Source organism: Falco biarmicus, chromosome 12 (genome assembly GCF_023638135.1).
Source record: "Falco biarmicus isolate bFalBia1 chromosome 12, bFalBia1.pri, whole genome shotgun sequence".
Taxonomy (NCBI): domain Eukaryota; kingdom Metazoa; phylum Chordata; class Aves; order Falconiformes; family Falconidae; genus Falco; species Falco biarmicus.
Window position 1 is genome coordinate 4625540 of NC_079299.1, and position 22323 is coordinate 4647862.

The 22323-nt window shown below is 40.1% G+C and overlaps 1 protein-coding gene across 1 annotated transcript in view; it reads right to left on the reverse strand.

Moving 5' to 3' along the window:
* The window catches only part of ALK (ALK receptor tyrosine kinase), a 281236-nt gene that overhangs the window by 93893 nt on the left and 165020 nt on the right, over positions 1 to 22323 (reverse strand). Inside the window, exon 5 of the mRNA XM_056357022.1 lies at positions 9588 to 9715. Coding sequence (XP_056212997.1) covers positions 9588 to 9715 — 128 coding nt within the window. The remainder of the gene's footprint in view (positions 1 to 9587; positions 9716 to 22323) is intronic.

Here is a 22323-nt window from a genome sequence, read left to right on the forward strand (position 1 = left end):
AAACAACTTTATAGTAACTTTATAGTAATATGTATCATTGCAAACACTAAGCATTGGCTCCAGCCTCCTTTACCAACAATAAAAAAACCAGCTACAACTTAAACCTTTCCAAACCAAACTCTTCCGTTGGCTGTGAAGAGCCCAGCAATCACAAAGAACCTGAAATCCAAATCAGCGATGTTCCTATCAAACCTCTTCTCAGGCTCCTTCTTTTTCAAAAGCTCTGATAAACATATAAGCTCCAACAATTAATGTGATGATGTGCAATATGCTTTACAACTTTGACTAGCTGAAGGCCCATCCAAATTACTTCATAGTTACTCACTTCCTTTACTTTGGGAAATAGCTCACATACATTAAATACTTCCATTCTTTGCTGTCTTGGGAATTTTTTTAGACAGGTGAGTCACTTTACTACTGTTTCATTACTGATGTGTACAATAAAAATCCCTGATGAGTTAATACTGTTGCCAAAACTTTACACTTAGTGTTTCAGATCTTGCAGTGATTGCTTTCTTTTTCTTATGGTTTCATTAGCACATGTTCATAAACACAGGTACATACACTGCTATTCCACGAGGTGCTTAAGGAATCAACAGTGACTTTCTATAAATCAATAGCAACACTGATAATATTACGGAAATATCGAAATCTCACTCTTCACATACTAATCTTTTTTTTGTACTGTATAATATGGTGCTGGATTTATGCAGTTGTTGCTTACAGCTCTAAATGACATTTTGAAAATCCAGTACATAATTTAGGCTTAAGTGCATGGAACTTTAACGACTGTAGTCTCTGCAAAATCATTTACTCTAGGTTGTGGCTCACACAAATCAACCAAAACAGTTTAGATCCCAGTATGCCACAACACACCATCTCACCGAACCAGACAGATTGGCTCCCAACCCTCAATTAGGTATTAAAATACTTGCTTTGTTCACCTCTATTCACATCAAATGAAAAATCCATCATTGATGCTATTTTTGGAACATGATAAAATCTCTCTGTGAGAGTTGATTAAATTATATTTCCTTGTAGATCTGAAAAACATTTCTAAACTTATTATTTTGCTTACAGGTTTACTCCACCAAACATGCCCCAAAACACTACAGGATGGAATTGCACCTAGAATCCAGCTGACTCATTTAAGTGTTTGCAACCTCCCAGTTGTACAGAACTTCAGCATTTCAGCCGGCAATCATTTAAGGAACGGGTGACAAAAGTATTCTTAAAATTCTTTCACGTCATAAAACCTGACTGTAACTTAAGATCTTATCATCTGTGTGTGACTTCCAGATCAATATGCCTTACTAGCAGGGCTTTCAAAGGCTCAATTCATAAAAGCCCTGTATGCCTCATTTATGGAGGTACTCCGTAAAACTGCCTCCATGGAAGCACTGTGCACAGCCTGTCCTTTCTCATATTCACAGGCGGAAGGCATGCCTCAGCGCAGTTCAGTAATGATGGCATTTTTGAGAACTCCTGGCAGACTAAGGAGCATGGTTCCCATTAATTTGCACTCCTAAGTCACTTGACAGCTTTTGAAAGTTCCTCTTTTCACCCATGTTTTTCATGATTTCAAAGTAAAAGAATCGCAACGTACAGGTTTAATGATTCTGACCAAGATTCTGATGTGTAGTCACCGGGTGTGAGTTTCCCAATATAGCATAAAGAAGTCTCATTTGTTGAAAGAGCACGTGCTCCTTTTCAGAAAACTCCGGTCCCTCATTACAGATTCTTAAAATTTTCAGAGATAAATCGATGCACTGGGCTCAGTCGGCTGGCATGTCTATTTATGTATTATGGGTTTGATTTGGAATTACAAGGTCGAGGCTTTTTGGTTTCAGTTGTTCCATTGCAGAGCATCTACTTCACCATATCCATCACTGCTGGCACCGATGTGTCACACCTCTCCCATACTAGATACCGCGCAGAATTACTGAACAATGTCTGGGGTTTGGTGCAGCAATGGATTTGGTAAGAAAGCTAACTGCAGCAGATCATTCAAAAACAGAACAGCGGGACAAAGCAAGCGGAAAGGGGAAGGTTTTGGACAAGAAAAGGGAAGAGCTGAACAGGGTCTTATATGAAGTCTGGGGCAGATTTGCAATGAGACCTCTCAGACACAGAAAACAAGCTGAACCTGAATATTTCAAAAGAGAAGCCCTGAGGTATAGAGGTGCCCTGAGCCTAAACTGAAAGAACTTTTCGCCATGGCAAAGAAAGAGGAGGAATTACACCTCTTCTCATTCTTGCATGCATTGCGCCACTACAGAGCAGTGGTACCTCAGAATCCAGCATCGGTATGTATGACACTTATGCAGGCTTTTAAAAAAATAACGTCCTTGCTGCTGGCATTATTTCATCTTCTACAACCTGGAAGCACACACAGAAAATCTTCTTTCCTTCTTGTCCCATCTTCTCCTCATTCTTGTTTTTCATCTTCCAAAAGTTATTTTGCTCATCAATGTCCCTCGGGCTCTGGTGAGTCACGCCAGAAAAGGGACTAGCTTCCACCTGAATATCCCACGTATTTATCTTTGCATTTGATAATTTTATATGTTAGTTGATTAATCCTTGTGCATTTCATCCAATTTGCACAATTCACTGAATTTCTCCCAGTCTCACTTGATTTCTTTGCCTGTTCAACAGATTATCCATTAAGTTAGTTCAGTCTGGTTGATTGAGTGGCTATCTGATTAAGTTTGATTGCTCTAGTTAATTAATTGGATTGTAAATGTTTACTCCAATCACTTTCTAACTGGTCAAACTCTTTAATCATTTCCACTATCTAGACCAATTATTCCTGCCCAATATTCTGTCATTTGTTTTCAGTGTTACCGGTTTATCACCATCTCTCCTTTCCTCATCTCTCCCTCTCTCATTTATTCTTTTTCTCACACAGCCTGACTCTTATCCTTTATGCTTGATCATCTGCCTCCTCTGTTCTCTTTCTAAGCTTCCCCGCTGTCTCTCACCTCTTCTCACAGACCACTGCAATTCTTCACAAACATGAATCAAGTTGCATAGCCAGGTCTTAACATCTTCCAACATCAGTCCTGTTCAAATCAAAACCCCTTCTTACATCTAAGAGGGAACTTCATGGATCTATACAAAACAAAACTCAGAGCACAACTACCCCTGACTTTGTTCTAGCAAATTCAAGGTTTGGCGTGCCGTCTGTTACAGGCTAGCAGTCTTTTGAAAATGTAGGGGTTTATTATGGGGAGCAAAATGGAGAGACAGATTATCATCCTACTTACACAATGGGATCAGCTTGCATAAATCTTTGAATCTGGGGTAATACTAGTTTAAAATCACTGGGTCATCCATAAATCATCATTGTCCTCCCCATTTCTCAAGTACTAATAGTGAATCCTATGATTGTTTCAATAAATCCAAGCAGTTAAAACATCACAAGAACTAAGTGGCAGCAATTAATAGTAATAAAAATAAGTTCAATTTGGGGAAAGCAGATTACAGAGTTCATTTTCTTCCACTGAATCAATGGCTCCCATGTTGAAATAAGCCTTAATTAAGGGAGAAGGTCAGGATAAAAATCATATACAGCATTAAAAAGATAATGTATTGGCCAATTCTTCAAAGCGTTAAAAAGTACTTAAGACCACAACTGCCAGCATTTGCAGGGGAACTGAGGAATCTGCACTGTCTTTCAAACAGTTTCCAGTACCTCGTATGAGCAAGCCCATCTCTTTTGATTACTAAAGTTTTGAATTTTAAGGCCTGAGATTGCTCAATTCTGTTTCTTAACCCAAATCACCTACCTTTTTTGAATTAGAGTAGATGAACCTGCCCACTCTGCTAAGAGAGTAACTTTGTCTAGGAAACACGCATGTTTGATCCTGCTGTGGTAGATTCCAGCCCTTCTGCCACCTGTATGAACGCATCGATTTTAAAGACCAGCTTTATGAGCATTATTACACCATCTCAAATGTTTTTTTTACCTCCCTCCTCATACCTTAAAAAACCAAATATATGATCAGTTGATTACTAAATAAAACCACAGGACACAAGGTCCCATTCACCAACATACTAGCAGGACAGACCTATGAAAACCAAATGCTCTAAATATTCAGGTTCATCCACCCCTTGGTGAGTACAACTACTGTTCTAAATAGATTAAATTATTTAACATAACCATCATTGTTTAAATTTGGCTCCGCAAGAAGCTGGTGTTCAGTCAGCAACAGAAATGCATAATCACTAATTCACTACTGTAAGAAGCTCCTCTACCTCTAATTGAGTTACTCTGCCTTTTCTAGAAACAATATTAAGACTAAATTTGTTTAATTTTTTTTATTCCTAGCATTAATATAACTTAATTTTAAAAAGATGAAAATGAAAAATGAAAACAAAGATAAGCCCCATAACAAGTGCATTAAATTTATTTTACTCAAATGGGCTCAAACCACAAGCGAAATAATTTTCACTTTGGAATTACCTTAAAATGATTTAACTTCACTACAGCCACCACATTCATCTGTAAAGTAGTTTTTAATCCAACACAAGATCCCTACAGGATTAAAACACTAGCAAGTTAGAGATGGTTTTTGGCACACAACCTGAAGTCAGAATAATCGGTCCTACCTCATGGGGGGAGCAGAGGTGAATGGGGAGGAAGGTAGTCGCCAAAGCATTTGGAGGCAAATATTCTTAAAATAGTAAGGCTTTTCCAAATGCCTACTTAGTGAAATTAGATCCACAGGAAAACCAGCTCAGTGGAACTGTATAAATAGCATAGGCCACTCCAAGGAAAATGCAGCCAATCTGCCTATTCTTTATTTTTTTTTAATGAAGGGTACTCAGAACTTAATCCAAACATACTGAATAGTTCCATTGACTTCAATTAACTCTGGATCTATTCTCTGGCTTGGTAAGCTACTTAAGCATGGTGTTAGTGCCAAAGGAAATTCTCCAGTTTCCTTTACACAAAAATGACCCGATAGGCCAAGCCTGTCTTATGGTAAGTGTTGGTCCTAAACCTTAAATAAAGACAACTACTTCTGAAATGTAAAACTACTAATTTTTTTAATGTCTGTTTTTCAGTTTTATAACAATGGCACAACACCAAATATGCTCATTGTTCTGTTCGCCTGTTTCTCTGAATTTCTGGCCAGTGGTGGGTCTCCAGACCATATAAGAAGACATGGTTGGTTCCACTAAAGGGACACATCTTCTCTCCACTGTCCCATAATTACAACTAAGCAAATAATTAATAAAAAATATATTGACACAGTTAAGTAAATCTTCTGTAAACACCTTGCAATTTTACTCAAGTGAAACAACTTAAAAGTTATACGAAATTTTTATCAATTAATTCTTAACAACTAAATTAGCCCTGTGTTATGTGGGACTTCACTTAGAAACCTCTGTTCAAATTTTTTACCGTGAGGACAAGCAATCACTGGAACAACCTCCCCAGGGATGTGGTGGAGTCCCCCTCAGTGGAGGTTTTCAGGATGCAGCTGATCAGGGTGCCAGATGATCTCACCTAGGCTCCCTTTCCCATGAGAGGTTGAACCAGATGATCTTTGAGGTTCCTTCCAACTTGGGCTGTTCTACGATTCTATTGGATACACCGAAATTATTTCAGTTCTCAGTTTGGAAGAGGTTAACTTTTCTAGGCAATTTTCCAGTAGGAAGCATCAAGAACTCATTTTGAAAAGGGGCTCACTGGTATTTCATTAAGTTCAGTTAACCACAAAATCCTCTCAGTAAATTAATTTATAAGACAAACTGCAGAAAGTGAGCATACGTGGGAAAACTGAAATGATACATATTCAGGTTTTGTCTGAATACACAAAACCGGCATTTCAGTAATGATTCAGATAACATAAGTAATCCTGTTTGGAGAGAGCCCTTATTGATTTCTTGCAGTTGATTCATAGATCTATTTATTAAACAGAATCACGAAAAATTCTGTCTGGCAGTTGCTCATATTTCTTCATACATGCTGCAAGTCCACATTTTTACTCTTCCCTCACACTCTCTTCTTCCAGTAAAATCACCTTCAGGTCTTCAGAATTTCTCCTTTCTTGAGAGGTCCTCTGCTTTGGATCAATGATTTGGCTTTTAGTAAAACATTAACCTCATTTCAGAAATATGCATATGGATTACAACCATGAGATCATTACAGACCTAACTGCTTACCAGCTCTGAAGGCAATGAGTATATTTCTATGTACTTTCAGTACCTACTGAAAAGAAGCTGTTGCTGAGTTGGACAGAAGCATTCACCTAATCAACGACACACAGTCTCTCCCCTCTCCAAAATAAGTATGTTTTTTATGTTGCTTACTGAGCTTGAAAACTTGAAAGCTAAGTGCTTCCTCTTGGACAGGCTGAGTGTCTGAAATAACTGCTTTTAACAGCCTCAGAGCATCATTAAACCTTTAACACGTTTTAGAAGCATTTGATCTCCACACCCCTTACTTAAAAAGTTACTTAGAACTGGCAAATCGAACATTGCTAAGTAAAACAGTGTCTTGCCATTTACTTGTGCTTACTATTAAATACTTTAATTAAGACTTTTGGAAATAAGTTAGCAAATTAATTAATTTACAACTGCAATAAGAAAATCAGTAAGAAAACCATTAAATATCATTAATAAGTCAATACATTACTTAGGAAATGAACTCTATTTTTATTACTAGAAATTACCATCAACTGTAAAATGCCACTGTACCAATTACTTTACTCGTAGAAGGAACAAATTTTTAACTGACACTATTAAATTAATATATTACTTCCCTGCAATTTGTAATATTTTTCCCCCTTTGGATACTGCACGTATTTAAATAGTAAGTTGTAATAAAACAAATTAGACAATCAATAGTTTAGGTTTTACATGCTGACAAATACATTCTGCTTCACATTTCAGACAGTAATTGAAAGTCAATTAGCTGTAGGATGATGGGCAATGCTACCTGCTAACTGTCCTGATCCAAAACCTACAGAAGTCCAAGCAGCTTTCTGTTGACTGCAGGGGCTTTCTGATCAAAACCTAATCCTATGGTTCAGGAAAACTTACTGTAAAAAGCAAAAAGCACTTAGCACATGTCAAGTGCTAAGAAGCCCCTAAAGAATTAAAGCCAGAGGATGGAGGGCATCAGAAGAACAGTGGTGGTGAACTACAGCAAGCAGTTGGTAAAAGATGCACCAAATGCAGTTTGGCCAATCCCGAGCATTTAAAACTAAACAAAAACAAAAAACCCAACAATCCACCACCACCTCGCCCCCAAAAAAGCCACCACCAAAACCAAATGAAACCCCACAGTCTGTAAGGGCTTTCCTTTTTTCTAGCAAACTGACCCAATCAAGAGTCATTATATGATGGGAACTGGGAAATGTGAAGATACTCAAGTGAAAAATCACTTTGATTTTCTAATCCGCCGCACTGTTGAATGAAGAAAGGGAAATGTGGAGCATAACTAAGACATTGCAATGATTAGAGTTATGTTTCCACCCAACAATTAGTAGTTAGATGGGATATGAATCTACAATTTTTAAATTTAGAATTTAAAAAAAAACCCCAAACCCACAATTTTAGCAGCATCTGAATAGTTTTTTAAGTTTTAATTCCCCATTCAGTATCAAATAAGCTGTTATTTTTTTCAGTTCAAATGCAATAAAAATCCCATCTTTTCCATGATTAAAAAACTCAAAAAATGGAATTGCTAATGCTCAGAAGCAAGTACCAGCCTCAAACTCCTACCTTCTTCAAGCCCCTGTTGTCATCTAATTCAGATCCAAAGCCTGTATCCACTTATGGAAATAGTAGCCTGATTTCCTAAGATTGCCTATGGACCTTAATTTCTTTTTAAGTTGTTTACATAGTCTTCAAAAAAGGTTAGAAAAAATAGGCAGGCTTACGACTCTTTCTCAGATGTTTCTTTCCCAAATTCACCTGTGTTTTAGGTGCTTCAGTGACAAGGCATCCAAGTAGCTAGGCTGCCTAAAGGCTTCTAACAGCTGCAGAAAAATTAGATTTAGATTAATCTTTTCTTATTGCTTTTCCCATTTCGTCCAGACCTGGTATACCACCCTCGGCTGTTCACCACCACCATCTTTCTTGTAAAAGGACACAGTACCACCTCTTCAGCTGTGTGCAAAAGGCTTAGTGGTTTCAACCAAGCCAAAAAAGTACAAGTGGCTTTATTCCTTGGTGGTATTGTTCATACACCGTGTCCTGTAAGCGGAGCAGGGGAGTAGCCAATGGCTACAAATCTGTAGACAAAATGGGAGATTTGTTCCTCCTTTTGCTCACAATATATCTAAATAGCCTCAGCAACTGACATCTGTCATCTGTAGAACGGTGCCCAGAACTGGTATAAGCTCACTCAGCCAACATCATGCCTTCACTCCACTGACTGTCCCTCACTATGGCTCTCCTTCAAGCACTCCCAAGAGAATAATTCATACACCTTCATGGGAGCTGAATATCTCCTGTAGCCTGTTGTGAAATCTGTGGCAATGAATTCTCAAAGCACTGTGGATTTGAATGACTTCTGTCTCGTTCACTTTTTTGTTTTGGGGAGTTGAAATACTTTATTTTCAGCCTCCGTTAGACACCAAGACGCATTCCGCACATCATCAGCAGAACAGGCGCATTCTGTTTGAGCATGCCTCACACTTTGAGCAGTGTCAGGCTGTTCCCTGTTGCAGCTTAGAGATCGCCTTTATGTATAGACAGTACAATAAACCCCCTAATACAACTGGCCTTTGTGGAGAGCAACGTAAATAACCAAAATAACATCTATTCTCCAGCAGATTTACCTGTCCTAGACAGCTTGAAAAGAAGGACATGCAGCTCAACACAGCAGTACTCCAAATAAATAAAATGGACAAAAGGTAATGTGTTAAGTGCTCTAAGTAATAATACTCTTCACTGACATAACACCTAAAGATTTCAGTATGATTCACAAGCTCCATAAAGCTGGCAGAACTAAAATGCAGCTGTCTGTGGCATGAAGCACTAAATTTACATACTTGATAACAGAGCTTGTATTTAAAAAAGTAACCTGCATTAACGTTGCCCATTATTAAAATTCCATGCACTACACTGAGCTGTTAGGGGTTCCTCGGCCATAACTGCTTTGGAACATCGCCAAAGAAAGGCATACTTTATTAGAATCAAATTTTCCACAGTTGTTTAAAAAACAACCCTGAAATTTGTTACCAGGAACATCAAAAAGATGGCTTGTAAGCTGCCTGTCTAGGAACCACTCATCTGTTCTACTTTCTACTGCAGAAAATTGTCAGGACAGGCATCTGGCAAGTCAAGATGAGTACTACTTTGGCTCTCCCAAAGTGAAATTTTCTTAGAAATTTTTTCCAAAGAGAAAAAAAAATCCCAACAACTTGTTTCCTTTAAAACATTAAAAACTTGTAGGGCAACATTAAAAGTAGTCTTTCCTGGAAAGCACCCTATTTTTTTTATTTAAATGATTGATTTGGTGAGAACCTTTCATTCTGTGAAGGTTCTGTAGCAGCCAGAATTTGTGCTCCTCTCCAAAAAGGCATTAAAAGACTATGAGTTAGAAGCAATAAAATACTCGACATTACCTGTGCTGCAGTTCTTCATGGCAAAGGAATCCACAGCGGCTATACTCCTGTTCCCACTAGCAACATACTCCAGTGAGACCCGGAATGGTTTCTCCAGGTGTCCAACTCTCCTTTGAAGCAACACCCATCTGGTCGCATCATACAGCAAGAGGAAAGAACAAAGGAGAAGAGTGGTGAGAAAGGTTTCTTTACTTGACAAGGACCAAATCCCCCAGAGGAGCAGTTCCACATATGGCTAATCGTACTGTGCCTCCTATGCCAGCCCTCACTCCCCTCACAGTGCCCTGTGGTCAAGGCCTTTCCCTCCTATGGATTTTGCCAACACAAGCTTCTAAGGAGCAAGGTTTCCACCCAGCTAAGATGTTGAAAACTCAGCTAAATAGCAGCTTATTGCACTCTACTGTCAGTTCTGTGCTCCCAGATTGTCTGCCTGCTGTCTAAAAGAACTTTCTTTGCAAAGCAAGCTGTGAAATCTGTATTGCACACACCCCTCCTCTAAATATCCCTCCTCCTGCTTCTTACCGGCGCAGTCTCTTAGTCACTCAGGCAATAAGCCAGTCTCCAGGGCTTGCACAATACCTGTAATTCCCAGCGCTGTGTCGCTGGTTGAGGTACTGTGCTTTGCTTCTAATATAGCTGTACAGCTGGCTGGAACATCTACACGTGCGTGAAGCACTGCAACTATCACATGCCATTTCTCCTTGCACTTCCTTCCCCCCATCGCCTCCCAGACAAACAGCCCCACCAAGTAATTAGTGGAACTAAGGAACTGGATTAGCGGCCCTGGAGGCTAACAATAGTGTTTCAATTTAGTCTGCTTGTTGCCACAAGTAAATAAGAACAAAAAGCCTCTCTGAGATGCTAGGAGACATCAAGGCCTGGCTGTCTTTAAGAACCACCTTCTCCCCTCTGATCAGCTGCGTCTGCTGCTCCACCTGAAACACCTTGCCAGGCAGCGCAGGAACTACTCCTACACCCTCAGCTCTTACACGTCACCCTCTGATTTACATTTCAAATGTTCTGTGTCCAGCAAGATGCATCTAAAGACATCTATACTAGACAGTATAAATGTAAGTATCTGTCTTTTCCTCAATATACTGGAAATACGATCTGCAAGGAAAACTTTCAGGAATAAAATACTTGTACAGTATCAGGCTCTGGCCTGTTTCACCTTTCATTCTTGGGCACAGGCTGCCAGTAAAACCAGTTGTTGACACCATTCGTGAAGGGCTGCTTCCCAGGAGGTGTGTAGTACCTCAGCAGTGATACAGAGCCCGTTGCCCATTTCACCCCAGTTTATTCAGTGCCTACTCACTAACCATAAACATGATCAGAGACGAGAGATTCTGCAAAGCCACTCGTCACTACTAATCCACTTCTTCACATTTCTCTTTTGTTACAGGAAAAAACACAGCACCTAGGAAAAAGACCTCTTTGTAGTGTACTGCAACTGGTCAGCTGGGGCCAAACTAGACAACAGGGGTCTAAAAGCCTTATTAGGAAATGCTCTTTACAGTTCCAGCTCCACTTTTTAAAAGATGAGAACAAAAACTTATTCTGGTTCCTTAAGCTGCTTTCAAACACCAATATTAAGCATTTTTGAGGAAGACTGTAACTATTTCTAGTTGACAAATTGGGTCAGGGGCAACATGTTTTTCACTGCTCTTACAAAAATGTTTTCTCACCAAGCACCCTCATCACCACCTGGTGTATGGGTTTGTGTTTGTACATGGATCATGCACAGAACATATTTTCCTTGTGGAAGGGAACCCACTGGAATGGATGTTCTGACCAAAAGAAACTAGACAGTTTATCTGGCATCCATAACAAGAGCCTTTTTCTGCAGAAGTACACCAAATGCTTTTTTTCTCCAAAAGTACACCAAAATCATTTTTGCACCAACTAACCATCACTTGTGCTTGCTACAAGCATGGATCAATCCCAAATCACAGACCCTGTACTGCTACCAGCTAGAAGACTTTTTTTTCTCCAGAGCAGACACACTGTTTATCTCACCAGGGACACAAAGGTGTCATTACACTCTGCTGAACTGGACAAAATTCCCAGCAGGCAAGGGAGCTGCATAAAGACCTTGCCAACAGCTAACAGTTCAACTTGCAACCCTGAAAAGTAAATGCTGCTTTTTAATGATTTACCAAATTTCTTCCTCCCTCCTTTTCCAGGAAGAAGAGTGAAACTATGCTGCTATGTTTCATTATTTTACAGTTATTTTCATTTCCACATCTCATCTTTCTAACTTCTGTGCTCAAGGTTCCTGCTTGAGAAGGGGATTTTGGCAACCTTGCACCTTTTCTGTCCCTGTCCCCCAAACAGATAAATATGCTTTTACTGAAATTAAATAAAATAAAGCATTGAGAGTATTGTAAATGCTTAGCTTCTGTGTGCATTATTTCTTTTAATGTCATCTCAAATTAGCTACATCATAGAGATTAGAGGATATGAATTTCCCTACAAATAGAGTAAAAAAACACCTAGATTTAATTTTGGTTATGAAATACAGAAGCATCTGTATGTCATGAAAATCGTTCTCCTCAGCTTCAGAAGACTGATGGATTTTAATTCCAAGTACGCAGTGGCTCTCGACAATGATTTCCATTTTTGTGCTACTGCTAACCCTCTGGATAAATGTGCCAGGAGTTTTAGGAATTGCTTTTCTGAGTTACTGGTGCAATAACTTTAGTTTGAAATTCTCAGGCCTCTCATAGTTTACCACAGAAACTTTATTAACTCCCAGAGCTGTTGCCAAGCAGGTATTTTATATCACCACAATGCGAGACTGGAAAAGGCAGACTCACTCAAGTCCAGATTCGTTACAAAATATATTCATATTTTGCAGTACAAATTCCTACAATAGGTTGTCTGAGATTCAAAGATTCATGTGAAAAGAAATCCCAAGTATCAGCCTCTTTCTTCAGAGACATGAAAATAAATGAGCTAAAGATGACACTAACTGGTGGATTTATCAGGGGCACTAAAAATAGCTGCTGGGTCTGTAGAGAGACCCAACGGGCAAATCTGGATGGGAGTCGATTCTGCTGTCATTTCGTGGCAGAACAGGGACTCCGGTCTCTAGGCTTTTCTGTACAACACATGTATTTATCAGACCCAGACTCATTTACAGATCCTGTGCTACAGACTGCCTGGCAGCAGCAAGATCTACTTCAGCATAAGTGATATGCATTAGATGTTAATTAGTAGAGCTTTATTAAATTTCTATTGGTGGCCTATATGTTACAAATGTAATTTTAGAAAGACCGGAAAAGCAACTTCAGTCATCTTTGTGATAGATGGGGAAATACCAGAAGTGGAACCTCTTGATGCTGAAATCATGCTAACCGGCGCGATAGCTTTCTGTGCTGCTGATCAGCTTGGCGGATGAGGGCAGCCGTGGCTGTTCCTTACCTTGACTTTACTAAGGTTTTGAATGGCATCTCCCATTCCATCCTCACTGACAAACAGATCGAAGTACAGACTGTGTAAGTGGACAGGGAGGTGGACTGAAAACTGGCTGAACTGCCAGGCTTAGAGGGTTGTCATCCGTGGTACAAAGCCCAGCTCTGGTACAAAGCCAGCTGCTGGTGGTATACCTCTGGGCCAGCAGTGGGGCCAATAATGTTTTCTATCTTCATTAATGACCTAGATAGTGGAACAGGCCGCACCATCAGCAAGTGTCCAGGCAAATCAGGAGAAGTGGTTGATACACAGGACGGTTGGGCTGCCACTGAGATGGGCCTTGACAGGCTGGAAATTTGGGCCAGCAGGAACCTCATGAAGTTCAACAAAGTAAAACGCAAAGCACTGCCTCCGGGGAGGAACAAAGCATACACCAGCACAGGCCGAAAAACGGCTTTGCTAAAGACAACTTGTGGGTCCTGGTGGACAAAACACTGAACATAAGCTAGCAATAATGACAAGGAAGGCCAATAGCTTCCCGGGCTGCACTGGGAAGAGCAGATCAAAGGGGTGGTTCTTTCCTTTCTTCAGCGCTGGGGAGACACATCTGGAGCACTGGGTCCAGTGCTGGACTCTCCATCGCAAGACAGGCATGGACTTATGAAGTGAGTCCAGCAAACAGCCACAGAGATGATTAAGGTACTACAGCATCCAACACACAGGTAGAGGCTGAGAAAATTGGGACTGGAGAAGAGTAGGCTCAGGAAGGATCTTATCAACGTTTATATGCTATGGGAGGATGGAAGGAAGACAGAATGAGATCATGGTATCCAACAAAAGGTCAACATGCAAGCACAAGGCAAATTTGCTTGGATTGAAAGGCAAAAAAATTCCATTTCAACACAGGAGAAAACATACTTATTCTAAGGGTGACTGAACATGGAACAAGTTGCCCAGAAATCTTACGGAGTCTCCATCCCTGGAGATCTTAATAACCTGACTGGACAGGGCTCTGAGCAACCTGCTGTAGTTCACCCTGCATCAAGCAGGGAAGTTGGACTAGTCAATCTCAGAGGTTCCTTCCAACTTCAACCATTCCGCAATTCCATGAAACAGGTCCCAAAAGCAAACTACAGCAGATAACAGATTGCTCTTGTTACCTCCAAGCACTCTGTAGAGTGATGAATCAGACCGGTAAACTGATGACTGCAAGGACAAAGGCATCAGTTTCTGTGCACATAGCTATCACCTCCGCACAGGCTTCAAACATCAAAACCTATTTTTACCACAACATTTGCCATAATAACCAAGATGATCTCTCTAGATACCGTCTCAAGCAATAAAAAAAGACCACAGTTTAACACCTTAATCTAATCCTTTATGCTGTGAACCAGCACATTATATTGTAGTTTAGGCATTGCTCAGTGTTTTGATACAGCAAGCCACCAGATCCACCCAACAGGACCTTCACTGAAGTTGCAATAAGAAAGAAGTATGCTCAGGTATCTAGAATCTGCGATATACGTAGATTGAGACAGAAATTAGTAACACCACGGTCTTCAGTGACAGAGTAGCTCAAAATCCTAGATCCAAATATTTTCAGAGTTTAGACAAGTTCAGACCTGGATATATTATCTGAAGATAATTTGTTGCTTAAAGAAAGCCTGGGCAACACCCAGAGTTTCTCTTGCAAGGCTGTATCACTCTTCCCTGAAACAGAAAACGTTGCTGACAGAACCTGAACACAGTACAAGGGCTGAATTTTCACATGACCTTCTACATACTCATTCACGCTGCTTAACATGAAGGTGTGCTAGAAACCACTTTGGGCCTTGCACAGCTCTGCAAGGGTCAGGTGTTCGATCCTCAGCAAGCCGCAGTACTTCTCTGTAACCTCACCTTTCTTAAGCCTCCCATGCATGTCTCAAGTTTGCCAGGTATGAGATTTTGCTCCCCTGCCTCTATTTCACATGTAGTTACCCAGTTTCAGAAGCCATAATCCAGTTTTCATGGAAACTCAATTTCTGAGAGATATTTATAGTTTTGACACTCTTCAGTTGTTCATACAGCGTGTAGCTTCAGGAGGAACACATTCCTGATTAATTCTAATCAATACACTAATGCTTCAGATGCCACTTTGCATGCTCCTCTGGGTAATGCCAACACTGATTAATTGCAAGTACAACTCAGGATGCTCTCTTGGAGGCAGTGAATTAAAACAAACAAAACAAAACAAAGAAGTGCTAGAACTCTCAAGTAAAATCTCAAGCCAGTACACTTGCATCCTGTGTTTGTCTGTCTTCATGGATAAATGATTTGCAATCCAATTAACACACACACATACTCACTGGGTGCTCTTTCATCCTGCTAAAGAGGGATTTCAAAATGCTTGATTCCAACAAGTTTTGGGACTTCAGTCTTGACATCCCATGTACAGCAACCATCTTTGTGGCCATTCCCCAGGTATCCATCTACATCTGGAAGGCAGAATTAATTTCCATGCCATCAGCCAGCCTGACGCCCATGTTGCCACCTATGTCTTCAGTTACAGCGCACGGCTGGATCGCACCAGCCCCTAGGCACAAGTTAAGTTTCACCCAGAACACTATCCCACTGGCTCTGATAAAGCCACTGCTTTCTCGCATTTAGAGGCCAATTTGAAAGCAAGAGTCTTCAATATATGAGGAGACTACGGAAACAATTAGCAAAAATCAAAGAACTGACCCTTAAATCCTATTGCCTTATATATAGTAAATGAGGGCTAAATGTGCTTGAACTGTGGTGTGGGAAATGATTGCTGCGTGGTCCCTCCTGGGTCACGATTCAGCTCATGTGCTCCCAAGAGCTGTTAATAGGGAGTTGAGGGAAGATGAGAACTTCGAACTGTCCCCTCTCCTACAGAAAAAAGCTCTCTGAATTCAAGCTGCGCATTGCTCTCTCATTTCCACTTGCTACAGAAAAAAATTGTGGAATTTAACAGACTCCTCATACCTAAGCTGAGTTACAGAGTGATTTTATTTCTCCAGGTCCAGGCTCTCTCTCATCTAAAATACTCCTATTGTTACCAACACTTATCATGGTATGTCTGGGAGGAAAACGCAATGTATCTCGGCAAGGACTTAGTTTTATCTCTTTGGTAAAAGGTTCAGTGAACTTTTGGGAATTACAAAATTAAATAGCAATAGCAGCAACCGCATCAGAGTATTTCACATCAAAATCCACCTGCGGCATGATAAAGGTAGTGAAAAAATTAGAAGCTGATATTTGAGAATGAAACCTTGTTAAGGGCAGAATTAAAAATTATCAGTAGGAGTCCAAAAGAGAACTTTTTCCCTTTACTAGATGAATTGGTGAAAGAACATAACTTCTTCCATCCTGCATGCCATTGCATAATTATACAAGAGTTTATAACAGGTTTTAATCTTGCCACCATACTGCTCCAGATTTTCTTTTGCTTCAGCAATTAATGGGCACTGCACAAAGGAAGAACCAGATCAGACCTTTTCAGGCTGCGGCAAACAGAAAATTGAAAAATGCTTTAAAGAAGATGCCAATACAATTCTAAGAGACAGAAGGAAAAGAAAATAAAATGACCCAGAGGCTATGCAAACTTTTTTCTCATTAGTTCAAACAATACAATACACTGTCTTGTAATTACTTTTGATTATCAAGTTTAAATTAATTTCAGTTTACTGATCTTAAAATTACTTAAAAGACAGCGGGGCCTGAATTTGATGCATGATGATACAGTCCTGGAAAGGATCTACTTTCTAAAATGGCAACAAATAAAGTTACTGAATATTAATGCAAGAGATTATTTAGCATTAAACGAGAAAATTCTTGATGTGCATTGCAGAAAGTTTGCAACGCAACCCCTTCTGCTCACAGATCATTCTACTTAATAAGAGAAAGAAAAAAGGTATACATTTTCCTCTATTGATTTAATGCCAGCTGTCTTCCTACCCTTTCCTATGGCCTTTTGCATAAGCAAGACGTAACTGTCAGCTATAGGTTAAATACACTTAAGACCTTTATTGGTGTCATTGGATCAGATCTTTAACATTCCTGTGACTGGCTTCAAGAACGCTTCCCTGCCCTTCCCTCAAAATGCCTTTATACGATGGCTTCACGAAAGTTTTACCATAAAAAAAGACTAAATAATTGTAATGATTTTCTTGCCTTTTACGCTTTTAAGATAAAGCTAATAACACCCCCACGAAAACGCTCTCTGATTCTGCTAGGCCTGACCGATGAGACAGGCACAGTGTGCGATTAGCTTGCCTAGGACAGGTGACCAATAAGATTTTGGCTCCAGACTGCGGTGATATCCCCTCGTGCTGGGAAGGAAGCCAACTCTCCCATCCTTTTAGGACCGCAATCCTGGGCTCTTTTGTACAGCTACTCTACTGAGAATGGTAGAACTGAGGCGATACCGCAATATGGCAGAAATTGCTTTAGGTTTCAGTGAGACACAAGTAGCCCACAAGGGATATTATTATATTATACTTATTCTTGGTTAACAATGACAGTCTGCAATTAAGCCACTAGGGTTTCATTGGTAATAGAAGCTCCTCCTATATTTGGGGCATGCTGCAAGGCCACAACACAACTACTCTACATGGGAAAATTTATTAAAATGGCAGAAGAAAAAAAATGACAGAAAAATATATTTTCTTGTCAACTTCCTTAGTTAAAAATATTATTTTTTTTATTTCTTTCCTGAGTGCATCTTAGAAAAATCACTGTTACAAAAAATTTTCTTTACTAACCTGCTTAAAGTAAATTCCTTGCTCTGAAAATGTGAAGACTTACATTTGAGCGCTGTAAAGAATTGAATCGGGTAATTAACTGAAGAGCTGCAGCCTCACAATTAAATCTAATTCTTGTGATTACAAATGAGACTCTTTTCATGGAACTTAATACAGGCAGAGGCCCTGGAAGAAAGGGGTATTCAAAGACAGACAATGAAATTACATTGCATGGTGGAGGGCAAACACCTTTTCAACTGAGTAACCTGTCACCTTTGCACTGGAACATAACCCATTAAAAGGCAGGGTTATTATTAATTCAGTTTTCCTTTCTAAAATATATGTGGAAAGAGTAACCTAGATATTTAAGAGGATAATTTTTGTTACTGACCATTCTGAAATGTAAACTTAATGCTACGGGCATGCTAAGAAACTCCTCTACTCAAAAGCTCTGTTGGCCAAGTGGGGCTGAGACACAAGGAAGTGCTGGGTTTTTGAATGACAGAAGAAATTCTTTTAATTAGGTATTCCACGACTTCCAGTGAACAGTTCTGAGTTTTTCATGGGAGCTCCCCACAGACATGACATGACTAATCGCTCCAGTAAGAGATTTGCTGCACTTGCAAATATAATAGAGCTAAACTTACCCAGAGGAGTTTGTTCATCTGTCACTGAACTTTCCTTTCTGCTCCCCAGTTAAGCCATGCAAGGTGGAACTTTCTTCCAGCTCTTGAGAAGTACACAGTTGGAGGCACCCCTGGGATGCTACGATTAGTAATCATATCCAAGGTGTAGCATCAAAACTAATGTGAAAAGAACAGCTCAGCATACTTTTTTGATGCACAATGGCTCTTTAGTGTCACCTCCTCTCGTAGTCCTCGCCCTATTTGCATATGAGTTTGATTACACTTCGTTTAATGAAACTAACACTGCCAAAAAGTCGGATTTCACTGTATGAAAACAAATCACAGTAACTGCTGGCAGCGTGTAAACGAAAGCAATCCCAGGAACATTTAGCATTCATACAAACCATTATACTTTTACATGCTTACACAGACCTCACAGCCCCTTAGCAAAGAAATCAAACACCTCATTTTTCAGGTGGGTGAAAAGGAGGTACAGGAATGTTACGTGACTCATTTAGTCAATAACTAGATAGCAGAACTAGGATCAGAGAGAAAATTTCCTGATTCTTATTCCCATGTCCTAATCCACTGCATCATGCTGCTTCTGATGAGGGTAATTAAATTTCATGCTTCAGGGAGTAACTTAATTGTCTTTGAGGATCAGACAGAAATTCCATCCTTTCAGTCCAATGTACAGTACGGCTTAGGTGTGCCAAAGAGTAGTTTTCATTTTTTATTTAAATATTGAAAGTGAAAAATAACTAATCTTAATTACAGTCAAGGCTTCAGAAAGAAAGGATGTCTTTTCAAAGGGAAAAGCAGTGGCAACATATTCTGAAATAACTGAGTTCTCAATAGCCATGTCTGGGAGACAAATTAAACCAGGATTTTCACCTTAGCACTCAGCAATGGCTTTTCACAACACAGCTCAAGGGAAGTACGAATATTGTGTCTGCTTACCATCTATATGCGGGAATAAAAGCCATGAAAGATTTTAGGTTCAACAGCTGAAAGAGTGGATGAGAGGGAAGGTTTTACTGAAGAGAACAGCCTGTGCTTAACTCTGTATCCTTCAGGGATATGTCGCAATTATCTAGCAGCTTTAATAACCTAGACTTCAAAATAAGGTATCAATATATCCAAAGAAAGATTAAGGAATAGATGAAGGACCGTTTGGATCATAAGGTTCAGAAGGATTTACAGAACATCTACTCCAGGCATCCCCGCCCACTACAAGACAGTCCCTAACCTCCTGTAAGAGGCTCCTAAAACCCATTCATCAGGTCAAACCCCGTAAGAAGCTGTCTGATTAGAAAAAAAAAATAGCCTGGCTGGATTTCAGAGATTCCCAGAAACCAAAAAGGCTGGCAGATAATCCTCAGCAAATGCCACTTTTCCCATAACTTCAGCTATTCACAGCGTTTGGCTGCAACAGAGGTAGGCATATGATTGCATCGGGTGTGCCATATGCAGTGCAAAGCAGGTAAGTAAATAAAAATAAAACATGGTGCAAAATACATAGAAGTGAAATGTCTCCCATAAAATTGTGCGATACATAAGCAACGTGAGGGGTAACACGAAATGAAGTTGCAGGGGTGAAGCTGAAAGATGTATTTCCTGATAAACAACTTCCTCTTCCAATTTAATTCGCTTCCTTCAAACAGGCTTTTGAAAGAAACAGCTCATTAGGAGGGACTGAAGAGGAAAGATGAGGCTTGGAATGCAGAAAGTTTGTGTCCATTAATGCTTATGTAGTGTGTATTATAAGAGTTATCCTGCTGAGGGCTCAACTTTGTATTGAGAAAGATGTTTTTTTAAAAAATGAGAGTGACTAAGACAATCACCTGGTCAGTGTACTCAAAGAAATGGAACTTGGAAGGCCAGCAGCTACTCGTCAGAGCAAACAGCACATCAGAAGTCAGACAGACCGTACTACTTAACAACTGAAATGTCAACTTTAAAGAGAGAGAAACGCCGTGAAAGTGAGGCTTGCACGGCTTTCAACATAGTAGCAGTCCCAGCAACGCTATCGTAGTCGATAACAATGTCCTCGCTATCTTACCACACTTGGAATATATATGAGAACAGCATCTGCTGTGTAGGTCCAAATCCAAGAAATGCTGCCTACAGTAAAGCCTAACTTTTGCCACACATGTTGAGTGTGTGGCACTGTTTCTGTCCCACTGATCTAATCTCCCTCATTTAGTACTGAATATTTCTGAGACAGAGAATTGTAGCAGGCCATGCTGAACACCCAGAAGGGAAGCCAAGAGTAGCCAACCACATCTGCCACTGCCTGGAAAAACAAGTTTAAGCCACTGTCTGGGACCTCAGCTCCCCAGAACTTGGAGCACAGAGAAGTTTTATTTAGTTCAGCACACATTTCCCTGTTAGTCTCAACATTTGGCATACACGCATCCTTTGAGCATAAATAAGAAAAGCCTCGACAAGGGGCGTGCATAGAAAAGAGCCTCCACAAGATGTTCTAGTATAATTTCCTGGCTCCTCACAGTCAAATAAAAAGGTGCCTAAGCCAAGAAGCTAATTTCTTTGGGCTAATATTGCCAATGAAATTGAAGGTGGTTTCGAATAGTGATTTTAAAACTGCATCAAAACATGACGACTGCCTTTAGTGTATACTGATAAAGAAAATACCTAGGCCTTTACATGCATTCCCAAAACACAGCAGTCTTGCCAATGCTGTTCATCTCAGTATCACATTAAATTGTTTTCAAAAGTAGCCTTTTTATTTAAAAAAACCCACAAACAGACCCAAAACATCAGTAACTGCAATTCAATAACATTGGCTGGGATAGCTTTTACCCTTAGACACCATTCTGGGAAGGAGACCAGGCATGGCAGCATCCTGGAAAGCTCAGAAACACGAGCTCAGCCTCAAAAGCAAGTCTTGCTTGCAAGCTCACCCCTGTTGGGGGAAAGACTGGAAAGAAAACCATTCCATGATTCCCTCACAAGGCAGAAATGAGGCAAAAGGCCTCTCCTATATTACAGTGTGACTTTAGAAACATTTCTGTGAACTTAGGTTTAGAAAGGTATGCTTAGTGCCTTGAGCATACTGTAAGGCTTGATTAAGTTACCAATACCCAGCTCAGAGAAAAAGGCTGAATTAATCCAGGCACCACCCTATTGTAAATATATAAATAAAACTCTGACCAAGGACAAGTTTTGCTATATGAACCTACAACCTTTGATCACTTCAGACAGCAAAAGCTGCAAGTTTGTTTCCGTGCAGGGGTACATATTGTCAGCTCACCTACAAGTATCATAAACTGGGTAGCAACACCAAGATGGCATTTCCTGACATTAATCATCTGGTTTGTGTCACATCAAAGGGATTTTTCAGTATACTATTTTCAAGGACCGTTTCCTTGCTGTTCGTCCTGTCCTGAACAGAACACAACTCTGTTCTCTGTTCTGCAGGCTGATGGGAAAGATGCAGTAAGATTTCCAGCCCTTTCTTTCTTCCCTCACTGCTCTGCCACATGCCACTACTTCAGAGTAGGATTTTGCCTTTTTCATCAAAATTTAGATTTATTGACTCTCAAAGTCTCACAATGACCTCTAATTTTCCCTAACAAACAAAACCACAAAGCTCTCAGGCTCCATATCTGCCAAGAACAATCAATACTGTTGAATAAAAAGCAGCCTATGGACCACAGCAGCCCTTGCCACTGCCTGGCTCAAAGGTTTTATGCAGTTCCAGCTTGCTCTTGGGTGAACCAGCTCCTGGGTAATTAAGAGTTCAGATACTCCCGCACAACGCTTTTTGCATGGTTAAACTGCCTTAGGGTATACTGAACTCTAGTCACAGGGAGGGTTAAAGCTGCCTGAGTCTGTAGGATATGCTGAACTGAGCAACGGAGCGAGTGGAAGGAAGATGCCATTATGCTGAAGCTCCATCAGAGCAGTCAAGTGATAGCGTTTTAG